This window comes from Suricata suricatta, chromosome 9 (assembly GCF_006229205.1).
Source record: "Suricata suricatta isolate VVHF042 chromosome 9, meerkat_22Aug2017_6uvM2_HiC, whole genome shotgun sequence".
NCBI lineage: Eukaryota > Metazoa > Chordata > Mammalia > Carnivora > Herpestidae > Suricata > Suricata suricatta.
This window is the reverse complement of record NC_043708.1, coordinates 87,728,544-87,743,071: the sequence shown is the minus strand read 5'-3', so window position 1 is coordinate 87,743,071 and position 14,528 is coordinate 87,728,544. Positions and strand designations below refer to the sequence as shown.

The following is a 14,528-nucleotide window of genomic DNA, read 5'->3' as shown; positions in this document are numbered from 1 at the left end:
GAAGGGAAAGGGGGAGGGGGGAAAAGAGGTGGTGGTGATGGTGGAGGGCACTTAAGGGGAAGAGCACTGGGTGTTGTATGGAAACCAATTTGACAATAAACTATTTTTTAAAAAAAGAGTAATTGTGAGAAAGAGGAATCAGTGTATATGAGAAGTCAGAGGGAAAGAGTTGATTAACTCAGGTATACTAGTTCAGGGAATCATTTTGCAGCATTAACACTGGACACCCCTCGCCCCTGTATCCCTTCTGCCCTGTGGGGTGTGGCTTCTTCAGCACGTTGTTGTCTTTTACAAATAGGTAGTCCTCAGGACTCTGTCTCTGTACATCCTTCTCTTCACTTTCCACACCTTTCCCAGGTGAGCTCCTCCATCCCTTTGGCTTTAAATACCACGTATCTACTGATAATTGCAAAACTTCTATCCAGCCCCCACTTCTCCTCTAGGCTTCAAACTCTCTTATGCAGCTGCTGTGTGACAAATCTACTTGGATGCCTGTATCTCAAAATGTGTTATGTTCAAATGGAATGTGGCCTCTATCCACCAAGCCTGCTTCCATTGAAGTTTTCCCCATCTAGGTAAATGTCACCAACATCTACCCATTTGCTAAACCAGACGACTATGTCATTCTTGATTTCTTGCTCCCTTCGCTCTGTCATTTACTCCTTCATGATGCACTACCCATTTATCACTAAAATATGCTTCAAATTTGTCCACTTCTGCCCAGTTCCATCACTGCCTCCCACACCCAGCCATTGTTTTCTTGCCCTTGGTCTTCTGTAACAGCCTTGCCTTCCTTTAGCACGTTCTCCATGTATCAGGAAGACTGATCTTCTGAAAATGTTCAGTTGATTACATCCCACATTAATCTGAAGACTTCCAGTGGCTTTCCATTGGACATAAAATAAAATCCAGGCTTTTCAGTGTGCTCTTTAGAGCTCTGTGGGGGTCCATAAGTGGGAGAGAATGCAGAAAGTGGCATTTGATTCTTCCTTAAGGTGAACTATGACATAAGTAAAGACTCCCTAAATTTTGGGAGAGGCATATGGTACACACACTGGGAAGTTTATTTTCAGTTTTGAATTACTTTTCCTAATAGTGATTGTAGCTAGTAGAATGGGGACAAAGCCAGTTGGCTTTTTCCCTTTTCTCCAGTTGATCCATGTGGTTTGGTGATTGATTTTGTTCAAAGTTACTTTGAAATGTAAGGGTGTCTTCCACGGGCCTATGAGGTACACTGTAGCTCAGCTTTTGTGCTCTGTTGTGTCATGCTTTTCCAGAGGATTTCAACAAGCTGTGCTCCATCCCTTTGGTAATTCCTGAGAGACCAGGATATCCTTCCCCACCTCTTGGCCCCATTCCTCCGGTTCAACCTGTTCCTCCTGGCTATCCTCCTGGACCTCCATTAATAGTTCCTCGACCACCAGTGGAATATCCATACCCATCTCGGGAACCACCAAGTAAGGATTCAAAAGTCATCTGGTGATTTTTCTTACATTAACCAAGTTAACTTTTTTGTTTGATTTCCATAGCATTGCATATAAGTTTCTTAATATTCCTATTTCATAGAGAAAAATGTTTCATCATATTCTCCTGATTAATGTCCTTTTGTTATTGATGTTTTGCATCAGCTGGAGAACAGTTAGTTATGGGCGAGATGTAAATCTGATTCACAGGGTGAAGTCATAGACGGGGTATAGACAATGAGTTTTATACAATGCAAAGCAGTTTACAAGAAATTGCAAAAAGCGCGTTGCCTTTGTCATTTATCTGAACCGGAGGCTTGAGAGCGAGGCAGAAAAGAGGTGGAGGTAGGGAGAAGCAGGCTACTGTGCGGCTGCAGGACCTGGCTGCATGTGACCGCTGTGAGCGGACATGGGAATATGCTTTACTGGCCCCAGAGGATCTTTGCCCAGAGGATGTTTCCTTTCTTTATGTTTTAGCATTTTGCTCATTGTTAACGGGTTAAGTGCTGATGAAAGATGTCCTGGTTATAAATGATTTCAACGGGGTTTAATGTTATTTCTTTAGGGGTGCTGCCAGTCAATGTCACTGATTACTGCCAGTTGTTTCGCTATCTCTGTCAAAACGGACGCTGCATTCCAACTCCCGGGAGCTACCGGTGTGAGTGCAACAAGGGATTCCAGCTGGACCTCCGCGGGGAGTGCATTGGTATGTCATACACACGGTTAGGTCCACCCCGAGAGCCTATTGCAGTTCTGTCCCACGACTAAACGGCAGCTGTAGCAAATCAACTCCAAGTCAGTGGCTTAAAATGTAACTTTGTAGGTTAGAAGTCCAACGGGGGACTAAAATAACTGGGCTAAAATCAAGATGTCAGCAGGACTGTGTTCCTTTTGGAGAAAATCTATTCCTCTGCCTTTTGTAGCTCCTAGAGGCCCTCTGTATTCCTTAGATGATGGTCCCCTCCTCTATAAAGCCAGTAGTGTGGCATCTTCACATCACATATTCTTTGGTTCTCTCTTCCAATTCCCCCTTCCACTTCTAAGGATCTTTGTGATTACACAGAGTGTATCTGTATAACCGAGGAGACTCTCCCCATCTCAAGGTTTCCTGATGAGCAACCTTGATTCCCCTCTGCCATGTAGCATATTCAGAGGTTCTGGGGATTAAGACTTGAACATATTTGGGTAAGGGCGTTATTGGGTAAGTGACTTTTCACCTTCATTGTAAAATATATTCAAGTCATTGCTGGTAGCTTCAACTTTAAACCATCTCATCAAAAGTCGGACCATGAAAATAAAGCATTCACACTGTCCCCAAATCATAAAATTCTGCACATTTTACTAACTTAAATGGATATAACTTACCAATTGTCTCTAAAATGGAAAAGTCATTAAAACTGAAAAGAGAAATTTTGAGTTGTTGACAAGTCATTTAAGCCAGCAAAAGGAGGAAATGTAGCATGAGAATAATTCATTTGTTAGATTGGAAAAGAACACTCAATTGCCATCTAATTTTTTTTTTAATAAATGCCATTCTTAGTTCTGTTGTAAAGTCTAATTCTGTCATTATGAATCAGGCAGAAGTAAGGAGTTCTTAGTTTCTCATGCTGGGTAGTTTCCTGACAACATGAATGCCCCTTCTAGCAACACACCAGGGGAGAGTCATTCAGTCCATAGAAGTCATCCAGAACTGGTGGAAGAGGGGACATCTATCCCACCATGGGCCAGGGTGGGGGGCACACCTGCAGCAAGAAACATGTGACTCTGGGTGGATGGGTGGGTTATCTTCCAAAAACCTTAGTTTCCTCATCTTTACAAATAGGGGGGATATAAACCAGTTCACTATTACATATACTCATAGTTCTAAACAATTGTGAAACTAGCAGGGGCCTCTCTGGATTTGGGGGTGGACTCTGGACAGTGAGGATAGCTCTTTAAATGATAAGTGTTTCATGTTTTGTTCTAATGTTCTCAGTGGGATTCAGCAAGGGATGCTTAGATAAGGTTAGACCCCCTTTTGATTGAAAAATAGAGCTGTAAAAGATACTCAGAATTCTGCCTAGAAGCCATTTCTGAAATGTTAGTATGTTTGATTCCCTTAGGCCAGACTCAAGGAAGAGAAAATGATTATTAGCTTGGAGTGTTGAGTTGCTACATGTTTGGCATTTTCCTCTGAAAAATGACACAGGAAAATAACACACTTTAACTGTTCAACCTGTTTTCAAGTGGCTTGTGACATGATACATTGCAGTAGAAAGAAAAAAGATCCTTTTCATTATGCTATTTATTTCTGGAAAGGAAAGTGTTTTAACATGTAAAGGAAACCAATAAAATGGTCTTAAAGTTGCAAGTTATTGCTATCTAATTTCTTACTGAAATATACTGTATTTTGCAGATGTTGATGAATGTGAGAAAAACCCCTGTGCCGGTGGAGAGTGTATCAATAACCAGGGCTCCTACACCTGTCAGTGCCGGCCTGGCTATCAGAGCACGCTCACCAGGACAGAGTGCCGAGGTATGGTCCTAGCTGGGGACACGCCGAGCAAGGGACATACATGCTGAGTAAAAGGTTTGCTTCAAAGGAATTTAACAGAGTTTGAATAACCCCGGCCGGGAGAGGCTAATAGGCTCTTACTGCTTTTTGCACTCAATTCCAGATATTGCCACTTGGAAGGAGAGCCTCATAAAATCTGGCAGAGATCCAAATCATTTTAAAAGATGCGCCTGTTGCTGTGGAAATATCTTATTTTCACTACTTTTTTTTTTTTTTGCCTCATCACTATTGCCTCTTAATTTTTAATCCGAGAGCTAGGGAATGGGGTTGTCTTTTGGTTGTCTTTTGTTGACCCAGAAGCTGAGGAAAGTTTCGGGTGAAATTGCATGTAACTGATTTCTTAATGGAAAGATCTAAAGTATAAGGAAGGAGTTTGCAATTTCTTGCTTCTTATTCATGTGGTCAGCAGCAGCGTCGGCTGGGAGCTGATCAGAAATGCAGAATCTCAGGTCCAGCCTCAGATCCACTAAATCAGAGTCAATATTTTAACAAGATCCCCCAGTGATCCATAAGCACTTTAAAGTTTGGAAAACGCTGCTATAAGTGTTTGCTCACAAAACTTTCCCTTCCCTTATTAATTGAGTATGTCATCCTATATGCCTCCTATTGGATGACTGGTATACTGTTCCTGCAACAGAAATAAGTAAGATGTTCTTTCAACCCTCAAGGAACTCAAATATCTATGTCTCTACAAATTTGGCACAGAAAGAGGTATTTCACTGATCCAGTAAAGCCAGATAAAAGCAAGAGAATTCTGTGTTAAAATTGAATATCAGGAAAGGTCAGAAGGTTTGTATCACTTAAAAAAAATTGCCAGCCATTAATAAGACTTAGTTTTATTTGTCTTTTTTTTTTTTTTTTTTTTAAGCAAAAGCTCTTCATCTGAGTTGAAGACATACAGATTTTATTGGCCATTGGTTTCAGGGTCTTAGATTGTGATGCAGGCTTAGACATTTCTTGCCATTAGGTATGTTTTATTTAGTACATTGCCTATAAATGGCAGTTTTGAGTAGAAGAAACCAGAGCACGGCATGTCTACCTGCTAGAATTTTTATGAATGGCCTACTTAATGAATATAAACAAGGATAGTTTGAATATTTAACTGAGTTTAAAACATTGTTAATATTACATCTATTGTTTAAAATAATTAGCACATACAGGGTACTAGGCATTTTGCAGTATGTAGAGAATACACTGAAACCAGTGTCTAGAAGACGGCACTATTAAATAAGCAAACAGGAGAGATTATTGGGAGCCCTCAGCTGGGGCAAGGTAAACTTTGGCTGGCATCTTTCAACACCTGCTCAAAAAAGCGGATCTCATAGCTACGTCAGAACAATAAAACGAAAGTCCTATTAAAAAAATTTCATTCTGTCACTGTAGGTGGTGGTGGTATTGTGTTCAGACTTAATTTATTGGGGCCTGAGGATTACCTGAAAGCCTCAAACACTGTCTTCTTCAAGAGCTAGTGCTCAGCTTATCTCAAACATAAGAAGCTGATGACGTACTCAGATTTTGGGGTAGATGAAAGTTGCCACAAAACAGAAAGACTGTGTATTTAGCAGAGGAGAAGTACCTGACAGACCGAAGAGAAGGGGACAGAAGAGACAGAACTACAGTAGAGAACTTTTAGTGGCAAGCTTTCAGTTTGTCTTGTGAGGCAGTGGGGAGCTCGGTGGTGTTCTGAAATTAGTGAGGAGAGAAAATGCCGAACTCTTTATACTGTTTATTTTATCCCTGGGCTTCAAAAGATTATAGAACCCTAAAAAAATTCTGCTCAAGAGTATGTGGCTTTTACTATTTTTTGGAGTGCAGAGCAAGTCAGATTTTTGCAAGGATTAAGAAATAAATGAGAGAGAAAAAGAGCGTAGGTTGTTGGCACAAAGATCAGACAGAAGAAAAGCCCAGACTGCCTCAGCTAGTCCAATGACTCGTGTGGAAACCACGGCTGGATCTGCCCAGAAAGAAAGTGCGTCTGAGGGTCAACCACAAGACAGCGTGCAGACGCAGGGTAGACAGAGTAAGCAGTATGCCATGAATGCGCATTCTTGTCGTCCAGAGGATGCTTAGGGGGCTCAGGCACATGTGGCCTCAACTCCGCACAGATAGTTCAGCCCCGGTCCACTACTACACAGTTCCCTGGTCTCTGTCTTCTGAGGGGTAAGCCCTGGCAAAGATTGTACGCTCTGGAGACCAGGCAGTGTGTATCCATCCTGCTTGGTACTCCTCCAGGTATCTAGCCTAGAAACTGAAGGGAACAGATAATCCAGTGAACTGTGCTGTCCAGTTTGAGTTAATCATTAATCTTTAAATGAGTGATCAGATATAGGTTATTTGAATTACTGTTCTTTTTAACATTTCCATATCAAGCTCCATTGTTTTCTTTGGCGTAATACAAAACACAACACAAACAAGGGGAAGTGCCCTCATAATGTATTTGCCTGATAGAATGCTTATAATGTTATAAAAGAAACTAAGAATATATAAACAAGAAAACTGTACTTGGACCAGGACTGCCATAAGGAAGGTAAACATTTCGGAGTCATGTGATTGCTGGTTTTCAGATGGAATGAAATTTTTTTAATAGGACTTTCGTTTTATTGTTCTGATGTAGCTATGAGATCTGCTTTTTTGAGCAGGTGTTGAAAGATGCCAGCCAAAGTTTACTATCGATGGTGATAGGTCCTGACTCATTAAATTAGTGAGGAAAATGGTGAAGAAAAATTTTGTGCACAGGACTGAGATTTAAGGGCTTTGTCGGAAATTAGAATACAATCCAATGCTGTTATGTTGGCAGTCTTTTTCTGTCACATGTCTTGCAAACTCTAATTAGTCATTTTAATATTGGACATGAAAATTTTGTTGAAGAATATCATTTAGTAATTACATCTTGAGACTAAGATCATAGGTTTGGAGATGGAGAGAGGGAAAAATAAGTTTGAGTCACCAAGTAAAGCTGTTTCTTCTTTTTTAACTTTAATCTTAGACATTGATGAGTGTTTGCAGAATGGCCGCATCTGTAATAACGGACGCTGCATCAACACAGATGGCAGTTTCCATTGCGTGTGTAACGCGGGCTTTCATGTTACACGAGATGGGAAGAACTGTGAAGGTAATGCCTGTATGGCAGCAATAACGGTGTAATATTATCAATCCCCATTTTCCATCGCAATTCCAGGCTCAGAAGTCTCTAACAAGACCAAGCCAAACATTAGGTGAAAGGTCAAAGCAGCAAGTAGATTGCACAGATTGTTATGGGAGAGGCAAGCATAATTTTCAGCAATATTCAAACCTTTAATTACATTTCTATGAGTCAGATAACATTTCAAATATATAAGGAGAGCTTGTCCTTGAGAGATACCTGGTGATAATGAAAATTCTGTAGCATAAATCATTATTTCATAATTTTATACAATCAGAATTTGAACATTGTTTTTTTTAAATAGGACACACCTAACCGCATATATATTTTTTCTAATTGAAGTATACTTCATATATGCCATATATTTTTTGTCATTTATAGACCTTCTGTTTGAAGTGTCTGTCTAGTAATAAAATACTATTGAGAACCTGAAAATGTAAAATTTGTTTGAAGCATTGACTGTTGATAACCAGCTATGGTTCCTCTTGAATTAATCATCTCCTTTTGAATTGGGCCATTTCAAACATTTTGTCTTTTTTCCCCTGCCATTTTTTTGAATTGAAAATAGGAACATTATTGATGAGTTTCCACTTCTTAGACCTTTAGCTAAAAATGAAGAATGCTTCTTATCGTCTTTCCCAACATCTTTGGGAAAGATCCCAGGAATCTACTCATACATTAAAAGAATTTCAAAATTGTTCTTAGAAACATTTTTGGAAGAATATTATCTCAGTGATTCAACTCAAAGACTTAATGCCAAAATTCTTGGTTGGGATAGAATCCTGTTTTAAAAAAAAGAAAAAAAAATCATAAATTACATTGGTCTGACTAAAGCCTGTAAGTGAAAACACAGCATGTCTAGAAGAGCAAGAACCTCCCCTAAGACAGCTGTAGTATTAAATAAAATAACATGTTGATTAATTTAAAGAAATTATCTTATGATTAAGGAATGCTAAAGGTTAACTAACATGGCTATACTCCGTAGTCGAGTCTTGAATTTTAAAAATACATTTTTTTCCTGCTCCTATTTAAAATTGCTTCAAACTTCAAGCTGTCCTCTGGTTTCTGCTTTATAAAGAATCAGGAGGGGGCCAAAATACATTTCAAGTTCCATCATTCTTAGTTTTGCTTTTTGGTTTTACTTTTCAGTACATTAGAAGTAATATCTGTGAAGTAAAGATAGCCATCATATTGTCAATACACTTCAGTTTGTAAACTGCTGTTTTTAAAAAAAGTCCTGGTAGCTTCCATTGAGTCAAATTCATGTTATATGTAATATATATTATATAATATGTCATATATGTATGTTTATATATTATAAATATATATTATGTATATTTGTATAAATATATACATACATGAAACTTTGTATATATTATATATGAATTTCATATCTATATACATGTATATATTGGTATATATATATATATATATAAAGTATGTCAGAAAATAAATTTAGGTCTCTAGTTTGCATGAATCCATCACAAATTGAGAACTTAAGAATACATATTTTACATGGCCTTAGACTACAATAACAGTGAAAGAAATGTGAAGGAAATTAATTCTGTTGATTCAGGTTGGCTTCCTTTGTAAGCTTGTCATAAGAAAATGTATCCTCTGTATTTTTTCAGATATGGATGAATGCAGCATAAGGAACATGTGCCTTAATGGGATGTGTATCAATGAAGATGGCAGTTTTAAATGTATTTGTAAGCCTGGATTTCAGCTGGCGTCAGATGGGCGGTATTGCAAAGGTTTGTGCTATAAATCATATCCTTCTCCTGATTTCTTTCTTTTCTATATTGCTTAGAGTTACCACTTTTCCTTCTTGATCCTTTCAATTTACAGTATTCCTAATTCTGGTTTAAGAGACCTGAGTGGACATTCTTCTCAAGTCCAGCCATTCAGAGAGCTGTGGTTTATGCTTCAGATAGCTCTTCTTACTTCAGAAAGGGTATTTGGGATCTTCTCAAGGCACTGGAAAGGCTACATAGCAACTGAATGAGAAGCTGAATTAACAGGCAGTCCACCAACAAATATGAGCATCCTTTTAAATAAGCTCAGTTATTCTTCTTCCTTGCAGTTGGGCAATAAATGGTAATTAGGTTTTTCAATGGCTGTCATTGTCCACATCTTACGTCTGCACCTGAACACAATACTGTATACTCTTACTGCAGTGCTCTCTTCTCCATGATTTCCTCCAGATTATATTAAGAAACAGAAAGTTTTTCATGGACATTTTATTTAGGTGTTATCAAGTCACATATGCATAAAGGGAAATAGAATTAAGCAGAATAAACAAACTAACCAAGAGCCACTGTTTAGCCTGGTATCTCTTGAAATAATCTCATCGCTCTAGGTATTGAAACAAAAATGAAGATTTTTATTTGTACTGTTGAAAATTGGGGTTCTAAGAAGAGTCATCAAAATCCATTTCTGCGTAGCATCTCTTGCCTTACGTGGTCAGAGATGAGTGATTTTTGCACTTGGGTCCAAGATCTGCATTGAAACCATACTTCTCAAAGAACCTCATACCCAAAACATCAAGGAAATCTGTGAAAATGCTGCACTCAAAGCCTTCTGCTCATAGTTTCAGATGAGAAGTGCTGAGTGCCTAGCTATTCAAGATTGAGAAGCCAGATAAAGTCCTATGATGTCTTTTCTCCACATTCCCCTGGTAGACAGTTTTGGTAAGGGTGTTATGGAAGAAAGCCTTGTATTAAGTCATTGGCAAGATGTGCATTTTCTCTAGGCTTGAAAGAGCTTCTGTCCCTGGGTTGTTTACCTACATTCTCCATGACCTTCACATCAATGGCCCTTAATATTGTGCAAATCTGTCTTCATAGCAAGAGAAAACATTGGAGTTTTTAAAATTTGAAATGGGATATAGGTTTTTGTGCTTTTGAGCCCTGCACTGTGAGGAACATATAGTTGAAAGACAAGACCAACACGTAGAAATATTCTACAATGTAAAACAGAATACAACAAAGTGCCAAATTGTACAGATTAAGTGCTGTACACGTTAAAAAGAAAGGGGAAGGGAATGATTGCTGGAATATTTGGAATTAGGCTTCCAAACAAAATAACAGAAGGAAATGTGAAAGCCCCTTTGTGTGCAGACCTTTTACAAGAATACATACTCCTCTTGCTAATTCACAGAGCACACTAAAGTGTATTTTCAGTGCCTACAGGCTGCTGGTGACCCTGGCCACAGCCTCTCAGCATGAAGTATGACCTATAGATAATGCTGAAGTAATTATTTCAGAAGGCATTCTTACTTCACAGATGAAACTAGGTTTTGCAACTGTTTGCAACCAGTGCAGTAGTTGGAATATACAACCTGGAAACAGAAAAAAGAAAGAAATTTCATGTATGCTGAATTTCTTCTTCTCTGTAGCTTTTCTCCTGATATCATTGGATAAGATTTTCTCTTCGAGCTGAGTACTTAGTTCTGAGACCACAAAGATGTGACCAGTAAAGCTAGAATAGATAGTGCTAACTTAATCTCTGCAGTTAACTAATCTGATAGCCTCCCTGATCAATCTCCGAGAGTTGGGGCCACTCACGTTGAACCACACCTCTATGTCTGTGTTACATCTGTTGTCCTCATTAAAAACCTTTGTGTCACTTTTCAGGCTATAGCGTTCACTGTTTTACTGTAGATCGCAACTTGAACAAAAAGGTGACCTGAATAACTGAACCAATTTAAGTTCATGTATTTAAATATAACCGCTGTTTTAAAATACAATCTGCACATGGAATCTTGGACCATCTGAATATATCTTGTGCCAAATAACACAAGCTAAGTAAAATGTAAGGTGTTTCAGTCTCAATTTGCCTTTTTAAGGTCAGAAAAAAGGAAATAGTTACATACACTAGCTGCATATTATAAAAGGAGTAGTTATAAAATGACTTGTTTCTAAGTGTTACATGTTTTCCAAAACACAATTTTGGTACCATTTCTCCTCCCCCATATTAAAGGGGAAAAATCGCTATTATTAGTATGTGCCCAGTAAAGTCTTTTACCATACCTCCCTAAGTATATACATATGATACTATAAAATATATGTAATACTTAGAAAGATTTTTCTTTGCTGGGTTCCAATTGCTTAGTGCTATTGTTGGCCAGGAATGGTCATCAAAATCTTCTATATTCATTTTGTGTTTCCTTTCTGTAGTGTCTCATTAGGGTTTTAGTTCTCTATCTCTTAATGCTGTGCTAGTCATCTCAGAGAGCCAAGATGTGAGTGGTGCCAGAATGGACACCAATCTAGTGCTGGATGCCAAACAGAGAAGCTTCCTGCCCAGGTCAAAGCGGCAGTCCATAGGGGCGCCTGGATGGCTCAGTCAGTTGAGCGTCCAGCTTCAGCTCAGGTCATGATCTCACAGTTCATGGGTTCAAGTCTGGCATAGAGCTCTGTGCTGACAGCTCAGAGCCTGGAGCCTGCTTCGGATTCTGTGTCTCCCTCTCTGTGCCCCTCCCCTGCTCAGGCTGTCTCTGTCTCTCTCTCTCTGTCTCTTCCTCTCTCCCCCCAAAATAAACATAAAAATTGTTTTTAAAAAACTTGCAGTCCATTATCAAGCCAGATTTCTGACAGTCCTAGAAGAACTGCCATGTGAAACGTTCCACAAAGATCTCTGGCTTTTAGCTTCACTTTCCTTCTTCCAATTCCATTTTTGCCTTGGTGGTTCTTATTTTGGGTTTAAAAAAATCTCAGGAGACTATTATTTAAGTGGCTTTTTCTGCATTAAAAAAAACTCACATAGTCTACATCAATTTTTGTTACTGTCTCTAAAAGGACAATGAAATGCATCTCACTGAACTCTTTTATTGTTGGTGCTGCATGTTATTTTCTACCTTCCCATCTTCAAGTGTTGTAAAAGAATTGTAGGCATGCTGTGGTTTCATGTAAATGTCACTGCATTTTTAACAAGTGCTTTTCCCCACTGCAGATATTAACGAGTGTGAAACACCTGGGATCTGCATGAATGGACGCTGTGTCAACACCGACGGCTCCTACCGATGTGAATGCTTTCCTGGACTGGCCGTGGGTCTGGATGGACGTGTGTGCGTTGGTAAGATAAAGCCATGATGGATGGATGATAGAGATCCACCCTCCATGCATGGATACATCCCACTAACGACAAATGCACTCTACTGTAACAGAATTGACATAATGAATACTTGTGGGGGAACAAACCAATGATATCACTTCTCTTCTTGTATAAGTTGGATATTAACTTAAGAGATAGAAAGATGAGCTGACGTAAATGAAAACTAGGGGAATCCTTACCTCTCTCTCCCCCCTTTTCTTTTCTAATCATGTAGATGTCCTCAATTCTCTCCAACCTTTCTTTGTTGACAATCGTCTTTGAAATTGGCCTATATATGCTCATGATCTCATAGTGGACATTTTCAGGTAGGGAATTAAATGTCCAAAGGGAAGTATAGAATACAAAGGAAGATATGAATAATCAGGAAATTTATTTTTAAGTGGCTTTATAAGAAGTTTGAAATTTGTTGAGAAATAGATACGAATTTTATCCAAATTATTTTTAAGAATGGTAGTCTCGGGGCACCTGGGTGGCTCAGTCGGTTAAGCGACCGGCTTCAGCTCAGGTCATGATCTCACAGTTCGTGGGTTTGAGCCCCGCGTCAGGCTCTGTGCTGACAGCTGGCTCAGAACCAGGAGCCTGCTTCGGATTCTGTGTCTCCCTCTCTCTCTGACCCTCCCCTGCTCACGCTGTCTCTCTCTGCCTCTCAAAAATAAATAAAAGACATAAAAAAAAATAAAAAAAAAAGAATGGTAGTCTCTCCTTTTGAAATGGGAGGGAATTGGGCATAGCTGGAAACCCCCTCCCTAATGGTAAAGATGACACTACTTAGACCAATATCCACAGATTTGTGTAATGAACCTTTTATAGATTAAAGTTCTTCCTTTTTGAAAGTACCTCTAATTCAAACATTCAGTAATTGTATGTTTCTTTTGAGGTCGGCCACACTTCTCATAAAGATCTTATTTATCGCAGGGGGAGTCATCAGTCACCCATCATTCACTTAGCCTGTATTAAGTGTCTTCTCTGTACAGGTCCAGGGAAGACAAAAATGAATGAGATAAAATCTCATTAGCACTTAAGAGTCTCACCGTTGGGTAAACCAGAATAGTCCCTAGAAAACTGAAAGAGTCTGGCAACTGAGTTCCAGTGCTTGGAAGCTGAAGGCGGTTTATGAAGTTTTGTCTCTTTCTGCTGAGACCTAAGACCAGATGCATCTTCTGTGAGTTAGAACAGGGACGATGGCTAAATAAAGCCAGCTTCAACTTTGACCTGGGGAGTTACTTGAAGCGACAGTGTGATGACAGATGCCTCTTCCTGTTTAGACACACACATGCGGAGCACATGCTACGGTGGCTACAAGAGAGGCCAGTGCGTCAAACCCTTGTTTGGTGCCGTTACTAAATCTGAATGCTGCTGTGCCAGCACCGAATACGCATTTGGGGAACCTTGCCAACCGTGTCCTGCACAGAATTCAGGTATGTGGTGTCATGGGGGCGCCCCCATCCTGCCAGCCTTCCACCACCATATGCAGTCTTTGTGTTTATGGAAATCACGGGGAAAATTATGTTACGCTCTCTGGATATATCACATGCCTTCCTGGGGTCTTGGCAGGGCTGCTTGGGGTCTGATCACACATTACTCACCCAGTCCTAATGGTCGCTGAGAACAGGCAGCACGTTCGGAACCCCCATCCAGCCCCTCCGCCTTAATAATACTCATGCTCTTTGGAATTCATGCAGCTTGCCTTGTTTTCTAAAGTAGTTTCATAATGTTTGCATTTTGCAAGAACTATTATAAAAGCTGGATTTTACAGAGTGTAAAAGTAAATAATTTTCAGATTACCTGAATATTTCCAACTTTTTTTCCAAAAAGCCATGTGTGAATTTTGTTCAGATCCCTCATGTTGATTTAGGTGTGCCTTTCCTAAACGATTTTGTTCAACCCTAGGGAAAAAGTATTTTTCTCAATTTGAAGTGACATGGCATAATGAAAAGAAAACTGGTTGGTGAGTCTGAATTCTCCCCAGCCACAGGCAGACAAATCGCTTAATTGTGGGGTTTAGTTTTTTGTAGCTTTTTATTTATTTTGGAATTTTTCTCACCTACTTTCAAAAGAATTTAAAGCAACTTACAACAGAATTATAAAATAGATTAATATGGAAAGGGATCCTTAGTTTTTGCATCTACAAAATGAATTAGTTTAGGTAATCCAAAAGATCCTTTCCAGTTGTAAATTATTTCTATTTATAAGGCAAAAAGAGTTTATTGAAACTGTCAACATTTGGATATAATTTTAAGGTATTTTGGCATTT

The 14,528-nt window shown here is 39.2% G+C and overlaps 1 protein-coding gene across 1 annotated transcript in view; it reads left to right on the top strand.

Moving 5' to 3' along the window:
* Nucleotides 1-14,528, top strand: part of FBN1 (fibrillin 1) — a 230,897-nt gene that overhangs the window by 125,144 nt on the left and 91,225 nt on the right. The window contains exons 10-16 of the mRNA XM_029952242.1: nt 1,278-1,457; nt 2,029-2,169; nt 3,859-3,978; nt 7,004-7,129; nt 8,791-8,913; nt 12,113-12,235; nt 13,540-13,692. Of these exons, the coding sequence (XP_029808102.1) occupies nt 1,278-1,457; nt 2,029-2,169; nt 3,859-3,978; nt 7,004-7,129; nt 8,791-8,913; nt 12,113-12,235; nt 13,540-13,692 (966 nt within the window). The remainder of the gene's footprint in view (nt 1-1,277; nt 1,458-2,028; nt 2,170-3,858; nt 3,979-7,003; nt 7,130-8,790; nt 8,914-12,112; nt 12,236-13,539; nt 13,693-14,528) is intronic.